Genomic DNA, 26,493 nt, shown 5'->3' on the forward strand with positions numbered 1-26,493 from the left:
GAATGCATGGATGGGCAGAATAAAAAAAAATCTCTCTCTTTCCTCCCTTCATTTCCTCTCTGTCTAAAAAAATAAAAGTCTAAAAAGGTGGGTCGGATTTGGCATTGGACCTGGCACAGGGTCAATGGTCATGTTTTCCTTAGTGCTGTTACTATTTCTGAGCTGGGCCTTGAAGTCCAGGAATGACTTAGAGGCAGGGAGATGCGGAAGGCCTTGCAGGGGGGCTGCAGCCCGGGCCGTCTGCAGGCACAGCAGAGGGGAGAGCAGGTGAGTTTGGTTAAGCTGAAACAGTGAGTGTGTGAAGGGCGGCAGGGGCAGTTCAGGTTGGTGCTGGAGGGTCTTGAATGCCAGCAGCTCAGTCAAGTTACTCCTGAATGAAAGCCAGAGAGGAGACCCGAGCTTATCTTTGAGTGGGAGGCCTGCATGATAAAACACCCAGCGCGCACTGAGACCTCAGCAAAACTGTCTGTTTTCTTATGGTAAGTCTTTCCCTAACCTAGCTTGGCTTTATTCCTTCTTAGATTGCGGTGGAGGTCACGGAATCGTTTGTGGAGTACATCAAAACCAAGCCTATAGTATTTGAAGTCTTCGGGCATTATCAGCAGCATCCGCCTCACCTGCAAGGGCAGGACCTGAACAGGTCAGGGCCAGACGAGCAAAGATTTTTGTTGTTGGTATTGTCGTTGTTGTTGTCATTTGCTGGAAAGAAATCTTTTGAGGGATTAAGATAACTAAGTAACAGTGTGTGTGTTGCCCATTGTTTCCTCTTCAGAAACGCCACCACCTTGCCTCCTAAGCCACCTAATCACTAACTGTAGGTAGAGCCAAGTGAGATTTTCCCGGGTGACCCTGAGTGCTATTTTTGTAGGAAGAGACTTTGAATAGGACTGAAAGGTGAGGTGACAGGGGTATAACGTGAAGTTGTGTGTAATTGTTCCTAACCACCCAGAACGTTATGAGGCATAAGCTCTAAGTGGGGACATCAAAATCGGTGAGGAGAGCAACCGAGGGGACTTTGGGGTGATGGCAGAGTGACAGTATTAACAGAAAAATTCTCCTATTTCATTTATTAGCTACGACTTAGAAGGAGACTTCCGGTAGAATGTCTGAGCCTCAGTTTTACCCTGTGGAATTATGTCTGGAATCTGATACTGTGCTGGGGTTGAAAGTGCAAACCGTCTGTGTCCAAAGGGGGCTTAGATAGGCCCTTATTATTGCCATGACCCTCTTTTTCGTCTCTGAGATCCGCGTCTTCCTTCGTTGCAGCCCGCCTCAGCCGTCGCGACGCTTCTTCCCCCCGCCCACGCCGCTGTCCAAGCCAGGTGAGCCCCGGCCGCGCCCCCTGCGCGGTGCCCCCTGTGTGCAGGCACCTCCTACTCTGGGCGGCTTTCAGATAAAAGGCATACTCGAGTGCCTGCTCCATCTCTGTGTGTCCTTGCGTATTCTGTGTCTGTCAGCAACTAGAGCTCTTGGCTCCTGGTTTGACATAAGAAGTAAGGAACGATAGGACTCTGTTACTGCCAGTTCTCTGGTCTTCTTATTGCCAGTTTTCGTGAGCCCCCTGTTCCTCAGTCTCTCCGCTTTGCATGCACCTCCCCGTGACTGTCTGGTGACTGGGCATTTCTTTACACATTAAATGTATCCTGCACGTTCATTTATCTTGTTTTGATTTTTCTTTATTTCCATCCTTTTCCCTCATTGCCCACCTTCCCACCCCACCCTGTGCTCATTCCCCACCCTCTGTACTGCTCATCTCCGTCCTGCCTTCCGACCGTGACAGAAAGGTTGGACTGACGCAGTTTCTCGTGTCTGGCTGTGTGAATGTGCACGTGTCGGACACATTTTCTTTTTTTTTTTTTTTAAGATTTTACTTATTTATTTTTTTTAGAGAGGGAAGGGAGGGGGAGAGAGAGAGAGAGAGAGAGAGAGAGAGAGAGAGAGAGAGAGAGAGAGAGAAACAGAAACATCAATGTGCAGTTGCTGGGGGTTATGGCCTGCAACCCAGGAATGTACCCTGGCTGGGAATCGAACCTGGGACACTTTGGTTCCCAGCCCGCGCTCAATCCACTGAGCTACGCCAGCCAGGGCTAGGACACATTTTCTGAGCGCGCCTGTGTGCTGGCACCCTCCGCTGCTGCCACCTTCCACAAGGGGGCCGACCCTCCTTTTTCTGCCAGCTCCCAGCTGCCAGAGTGAGGGCTGCCTAGCTAGACCAGATGGTTAGTAGCTCAGTTAGCGCTGCCTAGATGTAGAGCCATCCACGGGGGTTTGTCCTGAAGCCTGGCTCTCGGTGTGAAACGCCGACCTTCCTGTTTGCTACCTGAGCCGAATGCAGAGTTCAGACAATGACAAGATCCTGTCCCATTTGCCTCAGAGAGATTTTAGGAAGCACCCTGTCCACTGTGCCTCTTCCACCGCAGCCTGGGGGTGAGGGCTGCTTATATGTGTTCGGTTGGTGTCTTTCAATTAGTATTTTTAACTTTAAGGATTTTTACTGTTACATGGTTTTGTTTTTGTTCTTCAGTGCTTCTGGTTTTGCTTTCTGTCCCTTGGATGACTGCCAGAGTCAGTAACACTGTCTCCTCCAAACTAGCATCGCCAGCTCACGTGGAATTCAGCCGGGGTGGGTGATGCCAACGGGCTACATGTGTGAGCAGCACTGTGCTACTCAGACGGCCCCTTGAGCGCTCTTGTGTCAGGGGTCCTCATGTTACATTTTTGAGATAGCAGGCGAAATATTATGATCTGCGTTTTACAGACGATGAGACAGATGCCCAGAGGGTACGTGACTCAAGCAAAGTCACGTAGCTCTTTGGTGGTTGAACAGTAATTAGATCCCAAGTCACTGGACTCTCATTGTAGAGTTCTCAGGTTTTGAGCAGAGAACCCTCTTTGCATTGCCAGAGTTCAGAGTTCTGTGCTGTGTTTCAAGATGCCCATCGTGTAGAATCTGAAATTCTTGAAGTGCTGGGTTTTGGCTAATGTATTTCATCATGATGTACAGCTAAGACTATGGAATTTAAATCTGAAGAAAATGTGTACTGAGAGATTTACAGAATCCTGTATTTAGAGGTCATACCTGTGGTTCCCAAACTTGTCTGCACATTGGAATCACCTGGGGACTTTTAAACCTCTCGGGACTGAATCCCAGCCCTCGAGATTGTGATTTAAAGGCCGAGGGTGCAGCCTGGGCTTTGCCATCTTTAACATCCCTGGGCGGTTCTCGTGGGCAGGGAGGTCCAGGAACCCCTGGGCTGGGGGATAGGTCTGTGCTCTCTTATCCCAGCTGTGAGGTACAGGGCCCTGTGAGAGGTTTTTAGTGGTTCTGTGCGCACATTCACTCTGCACGAAGCCTGTTTTATCTTTGCGTACAGTTGTTGAGAGGGAGCAGGGTCCGGACCCTCCTCTCTCCTTGTGCTCTGAATGTAGAGGTTCTGACATAGTTGATGTTGACGTCTCTCTGGGTCTCATTCATTGAAACCTATCCCCTGACTCTTGCTGCCTTTCCCAAGTGTGTCCTTGAAGACTGACATTCGAAAAGTATGTACTTTGACTGAGTAGACTGGATCAGATTTTTACTTTTTCTAAAACTTTTAAAAGTTCCAGCCACCAAGTTGAACACCATGAGCAAAACCAGCCTTGGCCAGAGCATGAGCAAGTACGATCTCCTGGTTTGGTTTGAGATCAGTGAACTGGAGCCTACGGGAGAGTAAGTCCAAGTTTCTCAACTTTTAAATAAGGCAAAGTGTTTGTTTGTTTGTTTGTTTTTTAAGAAGAAAAAGGCAAAGTTTTTCAAAATTAGAAATTGTAATTTTGAGCCTGTCTTCTTATATTCAGGTTCATGAATCATTGTCAGTGTCAAATTCAGTTTTGAATTGAATGTTGGTGGTCTTGATATTATTCTTTGAATCAGGTGTTTGTCAGAGAACTGACTCTTGGGTTGGCCAAAAAGGTTGTTTAGTTTTTTCCGTACGATGGCTTTAGTGGTGCTTGTCGTCTTTAACTTCATTAAGGACAGTTTTGTTAGATTGTATTATGACAGCTGTCCTATCTGTGTGCATTAAAAAAAGAATTTATCAAAATTGGTGAATTTTTGTGCAACCATTTTAGTATTGAAGGTAGAAGAAGATATGTAACATTTCCAGCATAGTATGCTTTATTGCTTCAAGAAAGGCAAAAAACCGCAACCGAAACACAAAAGAGATTTGTGCGGTGATGGAGACGGCGCTGTGACCGCTCGCACGTGTCAGAGTGGTTGGCTGTGGGGCGGCTTCATGCGTTGGGAGGTGGTTAGCGGTGCACCCGCTCGAAGCCACATAGCGGGAGATGGCTGACATACTCCAAGTATCCAAATCAAGTTACTGGTGAAAATGAAAAACGTCTTTCATTTTATGAGAAACCTAAATAGTCTTTTTGGCCAGCCCAATACTTAGGATAATAATTTACCTTCTTGTTAGCAACAGCAAGCTCATGGTGACTGGCACCTGGTCAGGAGGGAAGACAACCTACGTAGTGGGTTTTATCAGCAGTAAAGCAAGGGGGTCAGAAGCATTTTGCACGTAATATATTGTCAAGACTTGCATTAATAACCTCAGTGAGTATTTACCTAGACCAAGATTTCTCAGCCTTGGCACCGTTTGGGGCCGGGTAATTCTGTTGTCGGGGGTTATCCCCGTGTGTTGTGGAATAGCCACAGCCATGGCTTCTACCCACGTGATGCCAGTAGCACCTCCCCTTCAGCCGTTACAATCAGAAATGCCTTCAGGCATCGCCAAATACTGGACCACTGCCCTAGGGAACAAAATCACCCCCAGCTGAGGACCATTGTCCCAGCTCAAAATAATCAGCATCAGCTGACTTTCCCTGCATGAGCGAAAGTGGTGACTGTTATTATTATTTATAGTTACATCTCAAATACTTTTAGAAATCACATGAGAAAGGACCCCTCCTGAAACAGAGGCAAGGGGCTCTGTTAGCTAATGCAGAGGGTAGGGGATGAATGTCATCCTGATGATCCTCTTTGTAGCGTATAAACGCTGGGTGCCACCGCCATTACGCTCATCCCCATGGAGCAGTCACGGAGTCCCTACTCCACGGGGGTATGACTCTATGCACCCTGGCTGCAGTTGTCAGAACATTGCTTTAGGGAATAAGACTTTGCATAGACAGGTCTCTAACGTGACTGTAACTGGCATTATAAGAGAGGTAGTTACGGTAATGATTTCTACGGAGTTCATTTCTTTCTAATTCGTGTAAAATTATCTAGACTCCGAAATGATCTCTTCTCTTCTCACACTTGCTATCGTGGTTACACATTTTCTATGGAATACCTGTTATGCAAGGGGCCGGGATGGAGTGAGAAGGTGTTACTGTCCTTTGAGCACTTCGGGGTAGTGAGGATGAAGAGACAGACAGGTGAAGAGGTTTACGAGACGCAGATCACCGTGTGACTAAATAAATGCCCGGACGGAGGGAAAGACGGGGGGTGGAGTTTAGGAAACAAAGACCGCTGGAGCAAGACCTGGTCGCCGAAGCAGCACTGGTCGTCGGGAACGTTCTGTCTGACTTCTTTCTCTTGCCCTTCTGTTTCTGTAGGTACATCCCAGCCGTGGTTGACCACACAGCCGGCTTGCCCTGCCAGGGGACGTTTCTGCTTCACCAGGTACTGAGAAGGGAGCAAAAGAGGGCCCAGGAGGAGACGCGGAAATAGGAGTCTCGAATACGAAACACAACTCTGAATATCTGCTTTTCCCTTTCATTTCTAAGGGATTTGGACGTAGGGGACATTGTTCTGTTCTTTTTTATTTTCTTTTTTTGTATGTTTGTTTTTTAATGTTTCTTCCTCAGACCTTAGCTTACACATACCTTTGCTTTTATATATAAATATAACGAAGAACTATTTTGATAAAAAGATTTTGCTTCATTCAGTTACTATAATCTGTTCATTTTCCATGTCATTTCATACAATTTTCATTTTGTGATGTTTGGAAACTGCTTTCACAGCAGAAGTTCCTAATGGAGATAGAGGATGAAGGTTTTAGTGGATCAAAAATCTGGCCATGAGCTGTGGGAACGTAGCTGTGGACAGAACAGCTGGGCGTCTCATGCTCTGTGACATACAATCTGGGCATCTGTTCTTAAAGCCATAGCAGAACCTGGCTCTTCCCCAGTCCCTGACCTGTACCCCGTTGTTTAGAACAACAGTGTGGACAGCACATTTCCCCTTGTCTCTTACCCCTCTTTCCTGCCTCTCCTGATACTGAACAATCCCAAAAACAACAAATGAGAGGAAATGGTAGTTTGTCCTAGCTAACAGACAACCCTGCTCCGTTATCTAGGGCATCCAGCGAAGGATCACAGTGACCATTATCCACGAGAAGGGAAGTGAGCTCCATTGGAAGGATGTTCGGGAGCTGGTGGTAGGTGAGTGCATGCTGTCAGCTGAGGACGGAGCCGGGCTTTTTAGAGATTACCTTCCTCCTGTTGGGAGCCCAGGGGATGTGTGAGACTGTACTAGGGAGCACAGAGGCCGTGAGGTTGAAACTACTCCTTTTTCTCGGCTCCGTCGTTAGGGGAACGCTATTCAGCATTGTTTTACTCAGCTGCTGTGGGGGTGGTTCTGTGCCAGAAGGCTCTGCGCACTCTGAGCTTGCCCTTCATTTGAAGAGACAGCATATACGTGTGCAAAGCAGTTCGATACATAAGTACCAAAATGAGAACAAGTGAAAAAGATCTGAATGGGTTCCAGGGAAATTAGAGGGGATTTGTTTTGTTTTCCACGTAAACATTTAAAGTGAGAAAGTCAGGAATATGTCTAACATGCAGATGGCTAGCAGCCCATAGGCAGAGTGGAGAAATTAAACTAAGGCGTAGTGAGAGGGAAAATTGGCTGAGCAGTCTAACCTTTAGAAGAGTGTGGCAGGGGTTCTGAGCCTTCTCTTGCCTTCCGCCCTTTGACAGTGGTGAAGCCTCGGAATGATGGGTTGGTTGGTTTTGTTTTGCTTTTAAAGATTTTATTTCTTTTTAGAGAGAGGGAAAGGGAGGAGGAAGAGGAGAGAAACATCAATGTGTGGTCGCCTCTCGCACGCCCCCTCCTGGGGACCTGGCCTGCAGCTCAGGCATGTGCCCTGACTGGGAATAGAACCAGCAACCCTTTGGTTTGCAGGCCCACCCTCAATCCACTGAGCCACACCAGCCAGGGCAGAATTATGTTTTTAAATATAGAAAATAAAGTGTTTAGGGTTACAGGGGAGCCAGTAATACTGAAGCAGACTCGTTAAACAAACACTGGACACATTTGTAGCCCAGGCGTGTCTGTGCTGCCGCGCTAGTCAGCAGACTGACCTTCTGCAGCTCAGGGCCAGAGGTGAGTGTGGGGATACTTCACATCAGTGTGTTGTGAGAGCATCCGTGGTCTCTCCTGGGGACGGAGTCGTGGGCACTGCTAACTCTCCTGTGGCTTGCCCCTCCCCTCATGGTTGAAGGAAATGCTGAGTTTCACTTAGAGGTTCGTGAAAATAAAGTTGGAGTGTTTTTTCTAGTCACATTCACGGACATTTTGAATTCTGTCCATAGACCCCTTCGGGTGTCTGTGGACCAGGTTAAACCCCTGGAAGGAAAAGTATACTCTCTCCTGTTTGGGACAGTAGGTTTCAAGCTTTTTCAAAATTAATCTTTGTATGGAAAATTCTTACACAAAACTGAAGAGATGCTTTCTTTTTAAAGTGTACCCATGTTCTGGTTTCTTTATCTCCTTAGGCCGGATTCGGAATAAGGCCGAGGTGGACGAAGCTGCCGTGGATGCCATCCTCTCCCTAAATATCATCTCTGCCAAGTACCTGAAGTCTTCCCACAACTCCAGCAGGTGGGCCCCCTCGGGGGTAGCGTGACGAGTCGGCCCCGCAGGCTGATCCGTACGCGGTCAGATTCCTCCTTCATTAGTGACTCCCACTGAGGTGGAGAAGCTAACTCCCTTCTCACTTCAGACTTCCTGTTTCTTCTCCCGCCCCCCGACATAAGCACATGAATAATGGGAGGTGTGTGTGTGTGTGTGTGTGTGTGTGTGTGTGTGTGCGCGCGCGCGATTAGTGACCTCAGAGAATGGGACTGTTCTTTCCCGTGCGCAGCGGATGCAGCACAGCGAACGAGAAGACGCAGGAGAAGAACGCTAGCAGCGTGCTGTCCGGTGGCGTGAACAGCACAGAGTCAGTACCGCTAAGACTGAAGGCTCTGTGCCGTGGTGGCTGTGGAGAAGGCTCTCCCAGTCCTCCGTGTCCTGGAAACGTGACCTCCCGGGGCGGCGAACCCCCCTGTGTGTAGTTGTTGCTGCTACCAGTATAGGCCGTCTTTTAATTTTAAATTAGTTTTCTTTAGAATTCCACTTTTAATCAATTGATGAGAGACAGTGCATAAAGTACATAACCATTCCACTTTGCCGTGTCAAACTGGAAATTATCTCCTGGGCCCTCTTACCTCCCCAGGAAAGGCGCTCCGCTGCTGTGCACGGAGATCCGTTGTGTTACATAGTTAAGGGCTGGGAAGGAAGCACGCGTGTTCTGACGTGGGCTTAGAATGCTGCCTTTGCATGACAGGGCTTCTCCGTGCTTGTCTGCTCTTGAAGAACTTGCTCACAGCTATATTGGGAAGAGGGATAGGAAAAAACAGAATTAAAAGTTTGGGCCAGGATTAATCTTTTCCCATTATTTCCTTGTATAGGAAGGAAATGTCATAGTTTTGTATAGGAAGGAGAAAAAAGAAACAGGCATCTGCTTTATGCCCGTAGGAGTCGCTGGCGGCGGCTGTGGAAAGGGCGGGCAGAGGTTCGAGAGGGGGTGCGTGTACGGGGATGGGCGGCAGAAGTGAGGAAGGAAGCGTGGACCCTCCCTGATCTAGAATCTTGAGCAGGACCCTTCTCTCGGGCCAGCGCTAGCTCCTTACAATGTTTTGAGTTCTGCCGGACGTTCACAGCAGGTAATCGGCGGCAGTCACCACATTTGCTTTGCAACTGTGAGAAGTGTATGGTAAATTTCCCTAGGGCACCTAGCAAAATGCACGGTGTTAGGTTGAAATGCTGGTTGTGCTAAGCTTGCCTACGTTAGAATAGCCTTCAAAAACCCTTTCTTTCGTGCCCAGCAGCAAGCCAGATGCTGTAGGAGAAGAATTCAGCTTTGACAGAAGCAGCTTATCTTTCATGATAGAAACTTAGTGTTAATCAAAAAAGTTGACTAAATCAAGAACACTTTAAATATTTTTGTTTTAATTTAAACTATGTAAATGTACATTAATTTGTCAAGCTCTTGCTGTCGGGCCAAGGCCTTTTCTTCAACTGTAGGGGCATTTGTTGGATGTCTGGTTGTCTTTCTTGCAAAACCACATCTATAATTCGTTGTCTGTGGATTTCAACTTGGCGGAGCAAGAGCTAGAAACCTGAGAAGAAAATCTGAGTGCTCACTTCGGGTCGAGGTGCCAGGGTAGGTAAACATGGAGCACCTCCTCATACAACCACATCAGAATTACAACTAAATTGTAGAACAGCCATCACTCAGAACTGTCAGAAGTCAAGTTGAATATAAGTCCAACAACTACAGAATTAAAGAAAACACATCCATCCAGATTGGGAAGAGGGGTGGAGATGTGGAAGGAGCTGGACTCACATCCACATGTGGTAGACAGAAATTTGGGAGGGATATCTTGGGAGCAAGGAGTCCCAGCCCCACACCAAGCCCCCTAGCCCAGGGTTCCAGTGCCAGGAAGGTAAGTCCCCACAGCTTCTGGCTGCAAAAACCAGCGGGGATTGAGTCAGCAGAAGAAACTTCTGGAGTCCCAAGCAATTCCCCTTAAAGAACCCACACAGATGTACTCAGATCCACTCCCTGTGAGCTCCAGCACTGGGGCAGCAGCTTGAAAGGCACCAGTGGCACACGGGGGACCGAAATGTCGGGAATCCAGGTCGGAGCTGGGGGACAGTTTTCTTCTGGACAGAAAGGTGGGAAGAGGCCGTTGTCTCTTTTCAGAGCCCTCCCCTGACAGCCAGAGCCAGTAAGTGGGTGCCATGTCCGAGACCCCATCAACCTGGCTAACACTGTCCTGCTCTGGAGACCACGAGACTCGGAGACTTTGTCCTGCCCAACTTACGGGCCAACCCAAACTGTGAACCCTGACTTTTCCATGTGAATGGCTGGTTTGGGCTTATGCTTCACATCTTCCTAAATTTTATCAAACAATCAATAGCTGCCTCAGTGAGCCTCTACTCCTGTGCCTCTTGCTAAATGGCCCAGGCCTGGCACTAGCGGCAGCCAGCCTAGATTCACAGCTTGGCTTTGCCTGGGAATCTCCAAGCCCAGCACAAGTAGCAGCCATCTCAGATTGATTTAGAGCTTATGCAGTGTGGCCCTGGGAAGAACACAGGTGGGGTCTGGCCTTGGCCTGTATCACCCGGGAAACCCCAGGGCCTGCACACCCAGTGGTCAGCTACAGTCCATGTTGGAGCATCATTACCCTACTCCTACACAGCTGATCCTCCTTGGAGGGCAGAGGTTGCTGGTCAGCCATTGCAGCTGATTGGCATGAGAAAATCCCTCCCACTGACCTGCCAACAGCAACCAAAGTTCAACTACAAGAGGTGTACTCAGCCCACACAAAGGGTACACTTCAGTTACCCAGCTTTGATGATGGGGAATCCGTGCCACTGGACCCTACAGGACACCTACTATATTAGGCTGTGCTACCAGGACAGGGTAGCAGCTTTATCTAATACATAGAAACAAATATAGGGAGGCTGCTAAAATGAGACAAAGACACATGGCCCAAATGAAAGAACGGATCAAGACTCCAGAAAAATACCTAAATGGAGATGAGCAACCTATCAGATGCAGAGACCAAAACACTGGTTATAAGGATGCTCAAGGAACTTAGTGAGAACCTCAGCAGCATGAAAAAGATCCAGTCAGAAACAAAGGAAGACAGCTCTACTTGAACAACGATTTAAAAAAAAGGATACATTAATGGAAATAAAGAACAGTTTTTAGGGAAACAGCAGTAGAGTGAATAAAGCCTAGAATGAAATCAATGATTTGGAACATAAGGAAGCAAAAACCAGCCAATCAGAACAAGAAGAAAAAAGAATCTTAAAAAAACGAGGATGGCGTAAGCAGCCTCTGGGACAACTTCAAGCGTTCCAACATTCTCATCATAGGAGTGCCAGGAGGAGGAGAGAAAGAGCAAGAAATTGGAAATCTATCTGAAGAGAGAGTGAAAGAAAACTTCCCTAATTTGGTGAAGGAAATAGGAAGTCCAGGAAACACAGGGAGTTCCAAACAAGATGGGTACAAAGAGGCCCACCCCAAGACACATCATCATTAAAATGCCAAAGGTTAAAGATAAAGAGAGAATCTTAAAAGTAGCAAGAGAAAAGCACTTAGTTACCTACAGGGGCATTCCCATAAGACTGTCAGCTGATTTCTCAAAAGAAAGTTTGCAGGCCAGAAGGGATTGGCAAGGAATATTCAAAGACAGGAAAAGCAGCTTACAGCCAAGATTACTCTATCCAGCAAAGCTATCATTTAGAATCAAAGGACAGATAAAGAGCTTCCCAGACAAGAAAAACCAAAGGAGTTCATTATCCCTAAACCATTATTATGTGAAATGTTAAAGGGACTTATTTAAGAAAAAGAAGATCAAAAGTATGAACAATAAAATGGCAGGAAATACATACCTGTCAACAACTGAATCTAACAAACAAACTAAGCAAACAAGTAGAACAGGGACAGAATCACTGACACAGAGAGCATTTTGATGGTTGCCAGATGGGAGGGGAGTGTGGCAGAATGGGTGAGGAGGTGAGGGGATTAGGAAGTACAAATAAGCAGTTACGGGATAGCCACGGGGATGTAAAGTGCAGTTTGGAAATGGAGGAGCCAAAGAACTTCTGCGCATGACCCATGGACACAAACAATGGTGGGGGGGTTTCCTGAGGGGATGAGGGGCGCTAGGTGGAGGGGAGCAAAGCAGGGGAAATCAGGACAACTGTATTCCAAATGAAATTTTTAAAAATCTGAAGTGCCAAATCTTTTACTATTTTCTCTTTCTTTTACATTGACCTCACCTACACTTAACTTTTTTACACAACTCACCATTATCAAATCTTTTTGAAATGGTCACCTGATTTTTACACTTAGTTGTGATTCACACTGAACAAAAATTCCTTCTGCCCTCATGTCTTATTGATTTGCCTAATATTTAATTAAATTAGATTATTAACCAATATAACTGCATAAACAGGTTTGGGACCAAATATTACAGATACTTGATAAGCTTACAGCTCACCTCTTTGGAACAAATAGTCTGAATGTAGGAGAAATATCTCTAGTTTTGAATATTCGGTGAGAAATGGACATCAGTCTTTATATTTTAGGGACATGGAAAACGTAAGTCTTCTTTAGGGACATGTGGTAAGTTACTAAGTGGAGTTCGGTTAAGAGAACTTTTGTTCTGTTAGCCTAGGGTCAGTGTTTACAGTTGGGCGTACAGAGCTGCAGTTTGGGCGTGTTGTGTAGGTAAGGTAGAGGGCTTTTCTGGTACGTTGGTACTGCAGTGTGACTCACAAGGTTCACCACTCCTTTTCCTCCAAGTCCCTCACTTGCGTTACTTGCCTTACTGACTTGTTTCCCTTACTCCACAGCAGCGTCCCACCATTTCCGGTGCTTAGTCCCCAGGAAAGGGATGCTAGTAGAGGCTGTCTCCATATCCCTCCTGCGCCCAGCGTTTTCTGTAACTGCATGTTTCGGGAGAGGGACCCGTGTCATTGTTGTGATTCCTCCATAAATTGTGTGCCATTGAGTTCTCCGCTGATTGTCCACTTGAATTTTACCTAACAGCAAATTTGTCTTTTCTGTATATTTTCTTCTACTTTCTTCTCTCTCTCTTTTTTTTTTGCTTCACTAACAAAAGCTTTTTCTATGTTTTTGCAGGCTCTGTCTTGATAAGGATGTTCCTAGGTATTTTCCGTTTGCTTTTTTGCACATAGAGATTCTAGTTGATCGATGCTTTGTGTCTTGTGTCGCCTAGATTGCTATTTTAATTCAGTGTTTACCCCCCGCGAGTCTCAGCGACCCCGGAACAGAGAGAAGCTGTTCTGCACCTGTTAACCCCGGGCTTTCTGGCGTGTGCAGAACGTCACACACGCCTTCTTAAGGGATTTGTGCGGTTCTTCATTATTTCCTCACCCCATGTACTAAACTTGTCCGTTTCATTCTTGTGCCCCTCAGGGTTTCCCTCCTGCACTACAAAACAGAGTGTCACTCCCCTCATTTCACAGAGTCTCAGGCTGTGTTTCCTCTTCCCGTAGTCTGCTCTCTGCCAAAAGCTTGGAAAGTCTGTTGCTCTGTATGTAGCTTTGCGTAATCATTAGCTTTTCTTCTTTGTTTTTGTCCTAAATGGTAGTAGAGACCAATCTAGCTATTTGGGCAGCTGAGTCTGTGAGAAGTATTTTTATTGTTAAACTTTTCTCCTTGTCAAGGCTGCCTGTCTCGTCTGTTTACTTTCTTCTTTTGAATATGAAAACACAGTGAAGGAAAATTTTTCCATCTCTCTCTGTATTCAGTTTAGGGAAGGAAAAAAGGGATACATGGCAGTATGGCCTAAAATGCATTAATGTTTTGGGTTTTTTTAACACACACACAACCATTGTTCAGACATTTGAGAAATCCATTTAAGATCATTTTCTAACCACAGTAAGAGCCTTACAGGAAACCATGTCTCCGGATTTAGCCCTGCGTCTAACTCTAAATTCTCTTGCTAGCTGACTCAGTTGACATTTCTCACCTGTCTTGACATGGTTGTATTTCTTACAACCACCTGTCGAAAATTGCCACCTTTGGTGGATATTCTAAAAGAATGTGCTGTGGTAACTCCCAAGCACCAAATAAAACAAAACCAAAAAGAAACTACTCCCCCACACCACACACACACACACACACAAAATACCAGAAGATTTTAGTGGAGTCAGAAATTCCTTTATGGGCCCTGGCTGGTGTGGCTCAGTGGATTGAACATCAGCCTGTGAACCAAAAGGTCACCTGTTTGATTCCAAATCAGGGCACATGCCTGCGTTGCAGTTGGGGGCATGCAAGAGGCAACAGGAGATCAATGTTTCTTTCTCTCCCTCCCTTCCCCTCTCTAAAACTAAATAAAATCTTTAAAAAGAAAGAATGCAATAAAAAAAAATATATATATATATATATATATATATTTTTTTAATTCCTTTGTGAGCCCTGGCTGGGTAGCTCAGTTGGTTAGTGCATGGTCCCTGTTCATTAAGGTTGCGAGTTTGATCTCCAGTCAGGACACATACAGGAATCAAGCATTGAATGCATAAATAAATGAAGTAACGAATTGATGTGTCTCTCTCCCTCTCTCTCCCCCTCTTATCCCCTCCGCCTCCCCCTTCCTCTCTCTCTCAAATCGATTTTTAAAAATTCCTTTATGTCTGGCAAGTTTCTACCAGTGAAATTTTCTCCTTAGGTTAAGGGAAAACCTGAAAACAAAAATGTGAAGAGGTTTTCTTACACAAATTTAAAACATTTGCCCCATTTGAAAAAGAGTCACGAAGCCTAAAACCACGGCAGTGGGAGGTGCCGCAGGGTGGTTTCAAATTGCAGGCAGCAGTGAGAGGACCATCTGTCAGGGGTCTCTGAGTTAACAGATGCCCTCCCTCTAAGAAGGGGGGGTTCCTTCCACTCAGCAGGGGTGTGTCCAGACCTCGTGATGTGTCAGGTAAGGTCCTGTTCCACCGCCACAAACAGAGGTGCGATGACAGAGCGGTCTCGGGACAGAGCCCGCAGTGGCTCCCGCTGAAGTAGTGGGGTTGCCACCCAGTGTTGAGTTTGTCTCAAACCAAATTAAAGTGAAGACTTGACCCAAACAGGGCTTTGTGGGTGCACAAAGGGTTCTCTGCCGAGTCCAGTGAGGTCAGGAGCCATGGGAAGGCTTCCATTGTCCTTTGTTGTGGTTATTATTTGGGTCTCTTGGTGGTTTTCTCCATCTTTGTCATGTTGGTCATGTCTCCATTCCTTTCGTGGCCTCGTGGAGAATTTTCTCAGTCCGCACACGCTGCCTGAAACACTAGATGTTTTAAAGAAGCTTCAAGTGCTTCAAGAAGACTGAGATCTAGAAGCAGCTGCACACTGAAATGATCAGGCTTCACGCACCGGCGCTTGGAGGATGGGTGTGGTTAAGGAGTTCTTTTAGAAGTGGATTGTTCTCTCTGTATTGTTTCTAGAGAAGGAATCGTGGGAACAGTTTAGAGATGAGATATGCCAGCCCTTTGTCACAGGAAGCCCGGAACAGGCAGCACCAGTGGGAAGGAGGCAGGAGGGAGGTATGGCGCAGGGAACAGGCGTCTAAGACTTTTGTGGGATCGGGCGAGGTGTAGTACGCCTGCAGAGAGTAGTGGCGGTGGGAAGTCCACTCTGCTGGGGTGACAGGGTGTCTCCCCCCACACTGTTTCCGGGGGTCCGAGAAGGAGCCTGAGTAGTGTTGGGGGACGATCTGCAGCGCTGCTGTCACTCAGCCCCTTGCTTCAGGCACGATGCGCGGGCCTGGAGGGTTAGGGTCAGTTAGGGTCTGTTATTTTACCCGTGGCAAAAAGGAAGCTCTTTGAACAACTTTTAAAATGTTACAGTGTCTGTTAAATCATGCTTCTAGCTATTTCAATGTAAGATTGACTTTCAAGTGCATATTTTTGGAAAACTGACAAATAATAGTTGGCTAGCTTTGTGATTAAAAATCATTTACCAAAACATCAGCTAAGAATAACCTCTTGCTCTTTCATTTAAAACAAGGTTGTCTAGGCTTGTTCCTTCATGAATTCTCCCAGATAGGTTTGTGACATTCCTGGGGCTCAGCAATACTGGATTGTGATATGAAGACTGCAGCTTACAAATTACTGAGTATTTGCTTCCTGCTCTCAGATGAGCGTACTTAGTTTTTCTTTCTTCTTTCAGTGTTTGTCCATACTCACTTATCCTTTCCACCCTAACCCCTCTGGTTGATCTCACCGTTTTTGTGTTTTAGGCAGAGGAGAAGCAGGCTCGTTCCACCACCACCAAAAAATAGCATAGCTGAGTGTCCTTTGATGATGGGGGGGGGGGGGGGCTACCTTTTTCTCCCAGGAGGTAAAGGTCCCACTCTGCTGCTGGATTTCAGTAAATTGAAAACGTTGATTGGCATACGATCCTGTAATGTTACTGACAATGACAGTTTCTGGGCGCAGGTGACTTCAGCTTCTTTTGGCTGACTCCTTGCCTTTCTGACCTTAGGACCTTCTACCGCTTTGAGGCCGTGTGGGACAGCTCCCTCCATAACTCCCTTCTTCTCAACCGAGTAACACCCTACGGGGAAAAGATCTACATGACCTTGTCGGCCTACTTAGAGGTGAGGAGACGCAGAACTTGAGTTGCTACAAACAGGCAGCCCTGAACAACGGGCGGGTTGCAGCAGGAAATGGGTAGGGAAGACTCCACTGGCCTCCTTTCTCCCTCCACATCCTTGAGTTATTTATTTTATTATGCCTCGCTGGGTGTTCTGATTACATCAGGTCTGTTCCTAGTCCCTATTTAATCAGAAAGGCACGTGCCTTTTCTTTAGTTTCAGAGCTTTAGCTTTAGTAGGCCCATCTCCCAAGAATGTGTGATTTTAAGAAGACTCCCCCCCCCCCACCCCCGCTTTTGTGGTTTTGAACGGAGCCCAGTAGTGGTTAACAGTACGGACCCTGGAACCAGCCCGTGTGAGCCCAGACCCCTGTGCTGCCAGCTACTCTCTGCATGTCCTTGGTCAGATGGCGTCATCGCTCTGTGCCTCGATTTCCTCATGTCTTAAGGGGGGACAATGATAGCATTTACCACAGGAAATTGTTGTGATGTCATGTAAAAGGATTTAGAACAGTGCTTAAGTAATACATGTGAGCCATTGTTACAAAAAACTTGTGAAAGCTAAATGTATCTGCAAGGAGCGCCACCTAACCTTGCCCACATGTGTTATTGCCCTGGCGTGGCTGTTGAAATAGCTGGTAGAGCTGGAATCCTCCAGTCCCCACATCAGGGACCAGCGTCCCAGACGTGGGGGCGCACAGACTCTTGTCACAGATGCTGTCTCTGTCGCTCACGGAGCCCCCTCCCGTCTGCTTTCAGCTGGACCATTGCATCCAGCCGGCCGTCATCACCAAGGACGTGTGTATGGTCTTCTATTCCCGGGACGCCAGGATCTCGCCGCCGCGCTCTCTGCGCAGCCTCTTTGGCAGCGGCTACTCCAAGTCACCAGACGCGTGAGTGTCTGAGACGGGTTTAGCTTCCGGTTGGTTTGCCCAGTAACGGATCAGCAGAGCCCTGGGTGTCCCTGGCTTGCTGTCCCAGGGGTAGTTTACAACCTGTAAGCCATTCTGGCACTCACCCCTGGAATGCAGTGACTTGAATGTTGACGTTTAATAAAATAATGATGAGTTGAGGAAAGAGGGGAGGAAGGAAGATTACGCTGTGAACACTTCCAAAATGGTCTGCAAGGACTGCATTTTTTTACAACAAAATGTCACCATTATTCTAGCAGATTACCAGTGGGATTTTTCATCTTTTAAAGATGTATTCATATTTAAGATACACAAAAATATGTCAAGAATAACGCAACGAGTACCTATGCATCACAGCCAGCATAAAATACAAGTATTACTAATAGAATGGAAAGTTCGGTGCCCCTCCCTGATTGTCCTCCCCAGAGGTCGATGTTTATCACCTCGTTCTAGTTGGGCTTTCCCCCCTCCTCCTCTCTCGCAGTAAGAAAAGGCACATTTTTAATTTTTATATTTGTATTATAAGCTGTCTAATTTAATCATTCAACTTTATTCATCCTGTTAAAATTAAAATGTTCAAAAGATTGAGATGAGAACAGATGTAGGATGTAGGAAAAACACATACTTCTGAAGTTCAGAACAGGAAAAAACTAAGATACTTATATTCGAGGGTGAGTCGCAGTCCCTACAGAGGAGACAGTGTTTTGCAGCGGTGTCCAACCTTCTGGCGTCTCTGGGCCACACTGAAAGAAGAACAGTTGTCTTGGACCACACATTAAATACATTGCAACATGTAATCACAAAAAAACCTCATACTGTTTTAAGAAAGTTTACGATTTTGTGCTGGGCCACGTTCATAACCCTCCCGAGCCACATGCGGCCCATGGGCCATAGGTTGGACCCCCCTGCTAGTAGAGAGAGCTGAGATTTTCCTGTTTCTGTGCTGTGAGATATTAAGCAATTGTTTGTTTTCATTCAAATAGCAATCGAGTCACTGGAATTTATGAACTCAGTTTATGCAAAATGGCAGACACAGGTAGTCCAGGTAAGATCTTATGGAGTGGGGAACGTGATAGTTGTCTCTGTGTGTGTTTGGAGTGTATTATGCCCAAAGTCTACCCCACCCATGTAGGGTAGATAGAAACTTTTTAAGATACCAGGCATATTTTATAGCCATAATTTTGGTGCCAGAACTTATCTTTTTCTGAGTTATAACATTTCAGTTCATGACATACAATACAGTTATAAAAACTGTTAAGTTTTGATTGGAAAGTAAAAACTTGATAAAGTTTTTATAACTGTATCAAACAAAATGTTTATCAAGCTCTGGAATATTATTTATAAATTGAGGTGTATTAGAATGAATTTGGCTTGGAAAACTTCATAAACATTTTGCTGTCCACCTTAGCCCCAAAGGTAATTTGGCAGTTTCACTTTACAGGGGGTGTCAAGGCAGAATTTGAACGGCCTGTGCTCTGGAACACAAACAAAGTGGAACCTTAGTTCTTTTTGATGTCTCTTTGGAGTTCTTTTCCTTCAACTTGGTGGTCTTAAGCAGAACTTTGGGTTTTTTTGTTTTTAAACTGGGACATGGATAAAAGTCAGGGTTTTTTTCTGTTTGTTTAAGATTTTATTTATTTATTTTAGAGAGCGGGGAAGGAAGGGAGAAAGAGATGGAGAGAAAGATCAATTGGCTGCCTCTCAGATGTCCGCTACTGAGGACCCAGCCTGCAACCCAGGCATGTGCCCCAACCAGGAGTCGAACCAGCAGCCTTTCGGTTTACAGGCCAGCGCTCAATCCACTGAGCCACACTGGCCAGGGCAAAAGTCAGGGTTTTTTAAGAAAAGACATTTGGTTAATATGAGTTAGAATCATCTTAGAGAGCATATATGGAAAGAGGTCAGGGCTCACAGTTAAGATTTAGATTTTTAAAAATGAAGACTTTGAGTACGAATCCGAGTCCCAGTAGCAGTTAATTATCATGTCCAGGGAGTTTCTGGAGGGGTTTTTTAAATTAACATAAATTCCTGTTTTTTTTATACATAAAAGCAGTTTAACATGTTTAAAAAGTAATGTGCCCTGGCTGGTGTAGCTCGGTGGATTGAGTGCTGGCCTGCAAATCAAAGGGTCGCTGGTTTGATTCCTAGTCGGGGCACATGCCTGGGTTGTAGGTCGGGTCCCCAGTAGGGGGTGTGCGAGAGGCAACCACACATGGATGTTTATCTCCTCCTTTTTCTCCCTCCCTTTCCCTCTCTAAAAAAATAAAGTCTTTTAAAAAAGGGTAATGGGAGATGATGGGGGCTAAAGCCGCCTGTCACCTACTGTTCTAACCAAGCTGCTTAAAAGCGGGGCGTGGGGTGTGTGTGCATGCATTATGCAGTCCCTTCCCGCTTTTTCATACAGGTGTGGTTTTATGTATTTGGCACCACAGTGTATGGACTAGTTAATCTTCTCTGCCTTTTCCCTTAACATATTAACCTTTTCTCAAATTGCATTGCAGTTTTCATAATTGCCAAAGACTATAAAACTCAGTTTTAAAAGCAATTCAGAGAATTGCTCTGGGGAGAGGGTGATGAATTGTTATTAATTAACAAAATCCCATGTATTTTTGAGACCAAATCTATCTTAGTTCACCATGTATATGAATTATTCATTCATTTTGAGGTAAAATTGGAATCGAATTTTTCTGGAAAAAAAAAAGAGTTGTTTCCTCTTGTCTCAGGCATGCAGAGGAGGAGAAGAAAAGTCTTGGATACGTCAGTGGCGTATGTGCGGGGAGAAGAGAACTTGGCAGGCTGGCGGCCCCGCGGAGACAGCCTCATCCTTGAGCACCAGTGGGAGCTGGAGAAGCTGGAGCTCCTGCACGAGGTAGCCCAGGGCAGGAGACGCCCAGACGAGCACTCGAGCGGGAGCGCCCAAGTATCAGTCATCCAGCCCCCGCCTCTGGGTGACCCCGGCTTTCAGTTCTGATCACGATGAGGCATGACACTGGACTCGCAAAGCCTGGTGAGCTTTGCATTTGCTGATGTGTGTGTGCTGTTGTTCTTAGGTGGAGAAGACCCGCCACTTCCTGCTGCTGCGTGAGAGACTGGATGACAGCATCCCCAAATCCTTGAGCGACTCGCTGTCCCCTAGCCTGAGCAGTGGGACCCTCAGCACCTCCACCAGCATCTCCTCTCAGATCTCAACCACCACCTTTGAGAGTGCTGTCACACCCAGTGAGAGCAGTGGGTACGACTCAGCGGACATCGAGAGCCTGGTGGATCGGGAGAAGGAGCTGGCCACCAAGGTTCGGAGCCCCTCCCGTGGCTGAGCGTTTTCCCAGTGAGACTCTCAGCTGATCTGTCAGTTCCCTGTTCCTCTTCCCTGGAGGGCCTCTGTCTCATGGCCTGTGCTCACACTGTGAATGTAGAAATAACTAGAACTCGGTTTCTACCCTTGATAAACTTGCGGGCAGGTAGTGACACGCATGTGGCAGAGGTGTATGTCCGGGCGTCGTGGGAGTCAGAGGAGAGGCCTCCGCAGGGGGCACCTGTGAACTGACCTCGGAAGGAGCACAAGGAGGGAGCAGCTGTCCTGGCAGTCGGCGTGGGAGTCCCGTGGGGGGTCAGGGATGGAGTCAGCGGGGTGGGCCAGGGCATCGTAAAGGGTCTGCGCACCATTCTGAAGAGTTTCCAGTGCATTGGGAGCAATGTGGAAGTGTTTTAAGGAGGTATTGATGTTTTAGAAAGACTTCCCTGGCAGCATGCAAGGCGGTGGGTTTGTGGTGAAGAGAGAGGCTAGAGACAGAAGCATCTCTTTCCCGCAGTAACGCAGATGAGAAGTGATAAAGGTTTTTATCTGAGACAGGTGTGTGGGACAAAGAGGAAAGAGGGGCATGCTAGAGATACTTGGGAGTTAGAACTGGCACTCCTTGTGTCCTGGACGTGGTGGGAGAAGGCAGAGGGGTCGTTGAGGATGACTCCCAGGCAGATGAGAGGGACTTAGTGTCTGTTTTGTCTTAATAATCGAACGGTGGTCTAATTGATTTAGGTAAGTAGGTCCATCCAGAAGTCTCCATGCCTTTTAGTGCCAGGGCAGAATAGGCATGAAAGGGATGCTGTTGCATTCTTAAGCACTTCCGAGCTCTGGTGTTGAAGTGTTCACTTCTATAGATTTGAGAATGACTTTTTTACCCACTCGTTTTATCTTTGTTATTAGGCATGTACAGGCTCCCTTGTTGTATGTTCAGTTTATTTCTAGAGCTGTTGAGCAGCATCGGACCCCCCTGAGGGTCTTAGGCGCGTGGTTTTCCCGTCTTGCCTCGCATTCAGGGCTTCTTTTAATCACGGAAACTTACACTGCCCCTTTCTCTTCCCCAGTGCCTGCAGCTTCTCACCCACACTTTCAACCGGGAGTTCAGCCAGGTGCACGGCAGCATCAGCGACTGTAAGGTGAGCAGCTCAGACTCTGTCCCCGGCTTACACTGCTTGCAGGTGGCTCGATGTGGTTCAAGCACGGTATTTGAGGGTGCATGACATACCCACTGCTGTATCTGATTGTTCAGAACACCGGGCTTTGAAGAGAAAAGTAAATGTCTGTGTCTCTTAGAGTGATTATCAGATGGGAACTATTTTGGCTTTTTCCCGAGTCCCTTGGAGAATATTCTGTAGGGGGTGGCTTGTTAGAGTATGATAGGTCGCAGGAAGTCCCGAGGTTCTTGGTGGCATAAAATTCTGTTGCCGTCCACAAAGAGTGAGGTGAACACTTTAAAGAACTTCTGGGTCATGCACTCTATTCTAGTCACCTTGACCTTTTTGCCATTTCTGCAGATACTTGAAGCTCATTCCTGCCTCGGGGGTCTTTGTAGCCTGTGTTCTCTGCCCAGAGTAGTCTTCTCCCAGATGTTCCCGGGACTGGCCCCTTTATGTACTGCCTTCTTCGGTTCAAATGATGTCAGCCTAGCGGCTCAATGCAAAGCCGGCAGCTCCCTTACACTGTCTAAACCCTTCCCTTCTTCTTCATTTTTTGCTATAGCGCTTACCACTGCCCGACCCTCCTGAATGTGCGTGTTGACTGGTTTATGGTCTGCCTTCTCCACTGAGAGTGTGAGCTCCGGCAGGGCAGGGCAGGGCCTGTCCCCCGTTCTTAGAACAGTGCGTGTTGTCTCTGAGTGCTCGGCTCGCATAGACAGGGTCCCTTAATTAATGTAGGAGGCCAGTGGCAATATAAAAAGCCAACCTTGCCTCTTGTAAGTGTCTTGATTCTGACACTCAGGCCATAAAATACCTTTTTTAAAATTAAATACTTTTAAATTTTACTGTTGTTCAAGTACAGTTTTCTGCCTTCCCCTCCACACCCCTCCTCACCACCCCAGCCATCCTTCCCTTGTGTCTGCCCCTCCTTGTTTTTGCTCGTATGTCCTATAAAGGGTTTAAAGTTCTTCCTGTAAACCCTTCACCCTTTTCCCCCTACTACCCCCTCCCCTCTCCCTCCTGGTTACTGTCAGTTTGTTCTTAATTTCAATGTCTTTGGTTATATTTTGCTTGCTTGTTTGTTTTGTCGATTAGGTTTCAGTTAAAGGTGAGATCGTATGGTATTTGTCTTTCACCACCTGGCTTATTTCACTTAGCATAATGCTCTCCAGTTCCATCCATGCTGTCGCAAAGGGTAGGAGCTCTTTCTTTCTTTCTTTCTGCTGTGTAGAATTCCATTGTGTAAATGTACCACAGTTTTTTGATCTACTCACTTACTTATAGGCACTTGGGTTGCTTCCAGCACTAGGCTATTGTAAATTGTGCTGCTGTGAACATTGGGGTGCACAGGTTCTTTTAGATTGGTGTTTCAGGGTTCTTAGGATAGAGTCCCAGCAGTGGAATTGCTGGGTCAAAAGGCAGTTCCATCTTTAGTTTTCTGAGGAAATTCCATCCTGTTTTCCATAGTGGTGGTACCAGTCTGCCATCCCACCAGCAGTGCACTAGTGTCCCCTTTTCTCCACGGCCTCGCCAGCACTTGTTTGTTGGTTTGTTTATGATGGCCGTTCTGACCGGTGTGAATTGGTATCTCACTGTGGTTTTAATTTGCATCTCTCTGATGTCTAGCGATACTGAGCATCTTTTCACGTCTCTGGACCCTCCGTACGTCCTCCTTGGAGCCATAAAATACTTATTTTTAAGGCTTGTTTTTTTTTTGAATGACCTGAAGCAGAAGAAGATTAACGAACGTGAGGCCACTGGCTGTCAAAGCTGCTCATTGCAGAGGGGTTTCCTCCACCTGTGTCTCCCATGCCGTGTTCTGTTTGCTTCCAGTTGTCTGACATCTCTCCGATCGGACGGGATCCCTCGGTGTCCAGCTTCAGCAGCTCCACCCTCACGCCCTCCTCCACCTGCCCCTCTCTGGTAGACTCGAGGAGCAACTCTCTGGATCAGAAGTAGGTACCGGCTTCACTGAGGGAAGCTAATCTAGGGACCCAGGGAGATACCAGCCTTCCTCTGGCTCGGTGGTTCTCGACCGAGGGCAGCGCCGTCCTGCCGGGCGGCGTGTAGAGATGTGTGGGAGCCTTTTCTGGGTGTCGCAGTGCCTGGGGCAGTGCTGCAGGTCGGCACCGCGTCTTCTGACTTTCTGCACCCAGTCACTGCCTCCTCCTCTTTCCCCAGTTCTGCCCAGTTGTCCTTCCCTTCCCACCCCGCTCAGCTACTCAGTCATACCAGACATGGGAAGCCCCATCTTGGGGGAAATTATTTCAAAACTACTTTGGGGAAAAAAACAATTGGATGACACACGAAGTATGTAGGCAAGAATAATGGAGACAAATTCAGTCTGTGTTCCATGAGTTTATCACCGCAGTCACTTCTTTGCAGTGCACCATTAGGCTCCTTCGCCCTGTCTCCGTTCCTCACCCCCACCTGTCAGAACCGCCTCGTTAGCATCCAGCTGTCTGTCTTCCTGTACCCACACTCAGGCAGCTGAATGTGGCTAGAGAAAAGACCACAACCAGGTAACGTGACTAATTCCAGGGTGCCACCGCCTGTAAGACATTATTCTGTGTGCCCCTGGGAAAGAAAAAGCACCCCCACTGAAAGATGACACACTGCCGACTGTAAGATGCACCCCGGCTCGAGGAGCGGTAAGGCGCTGACCACGGCAGAGCACAGGAACGGTGTCTCCCCTGACCGTGCTGCACCGCGCCCCGTGGCTCTGCGCCTCCTGGGCCTGGGCGCCGGGAACTTCCTGTTGGCCTGCTTTCCCTGCCAGCCCCGTAAGGCGGTGGCTCTCAGGCGCCAGTGTGCGTCATCTGCCGGGCTCGTCCGAGTCCCTGCGGCTGAGCCGCACCCAGGGTTTCTCGTTCTGGAGATCTGGGTTAGAGCCTGAGACTTTGAACTTCTGATGAGTTTCCAGCTGCAGCCGCTGCTGGTCAGCGCACCACAATGTGAGATTAGTTTCTTTTGTCACCTCTGAAGTTGAATTTGGAACCCAGTCGTACCTCGGGACTCGCCAGCTTCAGAACTTGTCAAACCCTGTACTCCTCGCATTTTGATGAGAAAAAAATGTTTTAGCGCTTGGTGCTTGCTCGGGACCTGTCGCATGCTAGAACTGGCGTGGGTCACGACAGCGCCCCATGAGAGAAAGTGCTTCCTTGTTCCGTACTCGTCGGGAGTTCTAGAACGAATCAGCGACGAGCGCTGAGGTGCCACGGCGCCTTACTGACCCCACCCAGCAGGTCGTCTCGGCCGAGCTCTCGGAGACCGACGTGTGCAGGGCCCTGGTGGTCGGGGGGCGCCGTTCCCCCCGATGAGACGGTTGTACGCATTGTGCAGTGACCCCACTGACGCTCTTGTTGCCCTGACCTCTGTCTTTTACAGGACCCCAGAAGCGAATTCCCGGGCCTCTAGTCCCTGCACGGAATTTGAACAGTTCCAGATCGTTCCAGCTGTGGAAACACCCTATTTGGCCCGAGCGGGAAAAAATGAGTTTCTCAATCTTGTTCCAGATATTGAAGAAATTAGACCAGGGTGAGTAGTACCATACAGAGGTGCCAGGCATAAAAACGGTCCAGCAAGAAGGTACTTTCAGCTCTTCCCTGAGGTCTGTACTGCAGTGTGGTGCACGTGGGTCCCGGGTGGGCGCCCTGTGCCGGGGCTCTGCTCCGGCCGTATCTTGTAGTGCACCCCCAGCCCAGCTTGGCTCGTCCTGTGGTGCGCTGTGTTCTTCTGCTGCGTCACTTTGGCAGATCGGGTTCTAGGCAAATGGATCATTTGCCTGTTTTGTTCACACGAGGGGGGACTTGGCCTAGGTGAGACGTATTTTGATGGTCCTCAGCTCCTAGTTACTTCCTTTTTGTGAGAAACTAACCTTTCTCGTATTGTCCTTTTTATCCTTTTTAGCTCCGTGGTTTCTAAGAAAGGATACCTGCATTTCAAGGAGCCCTTTGCTAGCAACTGGGCTAAACATTTTGTTGTGGTCCGTCGCCCTTATGTCTTCATGTATAACAGTGACAAAGACCCAGTGGAACGTGGCATTATCAACCTGTCCACAGCGCAGGTTGAGTACAGCGAGGACCAGCAGGCCATGGTGAAGGTCAGTCCTGCCCACTCTTGGCTCTCCATTGCCACACGCACCCTTGCTGTCTAAGTTCTGGACTCCGTTGTGTGGTACAGCAGCTCTCCCGGATATCTGAACCTTCAGTATCGAGTGCTGTGTGCCCTATGAGTATGTCAGGCGGTCTCCCTTGCTCGTAGCCTTTGTAACGTTTTCATCTACCTGCGTCTCTTTCAGGCACCTAACACCTTTGCTGTGCTCACAAAGCACCGTGGGGTCCTCCTGCAAGCCCTCAATGACAAAGACATGAACGACTGGTTGTATGCCTTTAACCCACTCCTTGCTGGCACGATACGGTAAGAAGCCATCCCTGTGTGTCCTTCCCCTCCTTGGCTCTTGGGCCCAGGGACTTCAGCATAAACAGAGAAGGAAGTCTTCTTGCAGACAGATTGAAGATAGAGGGAGGACAGGGATGTAAGTGTGGTTGCAGGGTGGTGATGAGGCCTCAGCTTCTCATAAGGTGCCAGCTGGCGTCCTGAGCAGGGCAGGAGACTGGTCGCATTTGCACTCAGTTGATCTCCTGCTTTGACTTTTTGTTCTCAAGGGTTCTGCAGCGGGATCTATGGGACTGAGTAGA

At 47.5% G+C, this 26,493-nt stretch overlaps 1 protein-coding gene across 14 annotated transcripts in view; it reads left to right on the forward strand.

Annotated features, from left to right (window-relative positions):
- KIF1B (kinesin family member 1B) overlaps nt 1-26,493 on the forward strand; it is a 136,072-nt gene that overhangs the window by 104,977 nt on the left and 4,602 nt on the right. For 7 of the 14 annotated variants that reach the window (XM_036025287.1, XM_036025297.1, XM_036025292.1 and 4 more), the window contains 17 exons: nt 522-640; nt 1,267-1,322; nt 3,601-3,709; nt 5,596-5,662; nt 6,339-6,423; nt 7,759-7,864; nt 12,969-12,995; nt 16,317-16,431; nt 17,187-17,320; nt 18,322-18,383; nt 20,062-20,207; nt 20,389-20,628; nt 21,701-21,772; nt 23,627-23,748; nt 25,181-25,330; nt 25,703-25,895; nt 26,094-26,212. In XM_036025287.1, coding sequence (XP_035881180.1) covers nt 522-640; nt 1,267-1,322; nt 3,601-3,709; nt 5,596-5,662; nt 6,339-6,423; nt 7,759-7,864; nt 12,969-12,995; nt 16,317-16,431; nt 17,187-17,320; nt 18,322-18,383; nt 20,062-20,207; nt 20,389-20,628; nt 21,701-21,772; nt 23,627-23,748; nt 25,181-25,330; nt 25,703-25,895; nt 26,094-26,212 — 1,922 coding nt within the window. The remainder of the gene's footprint in view (nt 1-521; nt 641-1,266; nt 1,323-3,600; nt 3,710-5,595; nt 5,663-6,338; nt 6,424-7,758; nt 7,865-12,968; nt 12,996-16,316; nt 16,432-17,186; nt 17,321-18,321; nt 18,384-20,061; nt 20,208-20,388; nt 20,629-21,700; nt 21,773-23,626; nt 23,749-25,180; nt 25,331-25,702; nt 25,896-26,093; nt 26,213-26,493) is intronic. The other 7 variants (XM_036025299.1, XM_028513749.2, XM_036025289.1 and 4 more) reach the window with 1 other exon arrangement.

Source organism: Phyllostomus discolor, chromosome 5 (genome assembly GCF_004126475.2).
Source record: "Phyllostomus discolor isolate MPI-MPIP mPhyDis1 chromosome 5, mPhyDis1.pri.v3, whole genome shotgun sequence".
NCBI lineage: Eukaryota > Metazoa > Chordata > Mammalia > Chiroptera > Phyllostomidae > Phyllostomus > Phyllostomus discolor.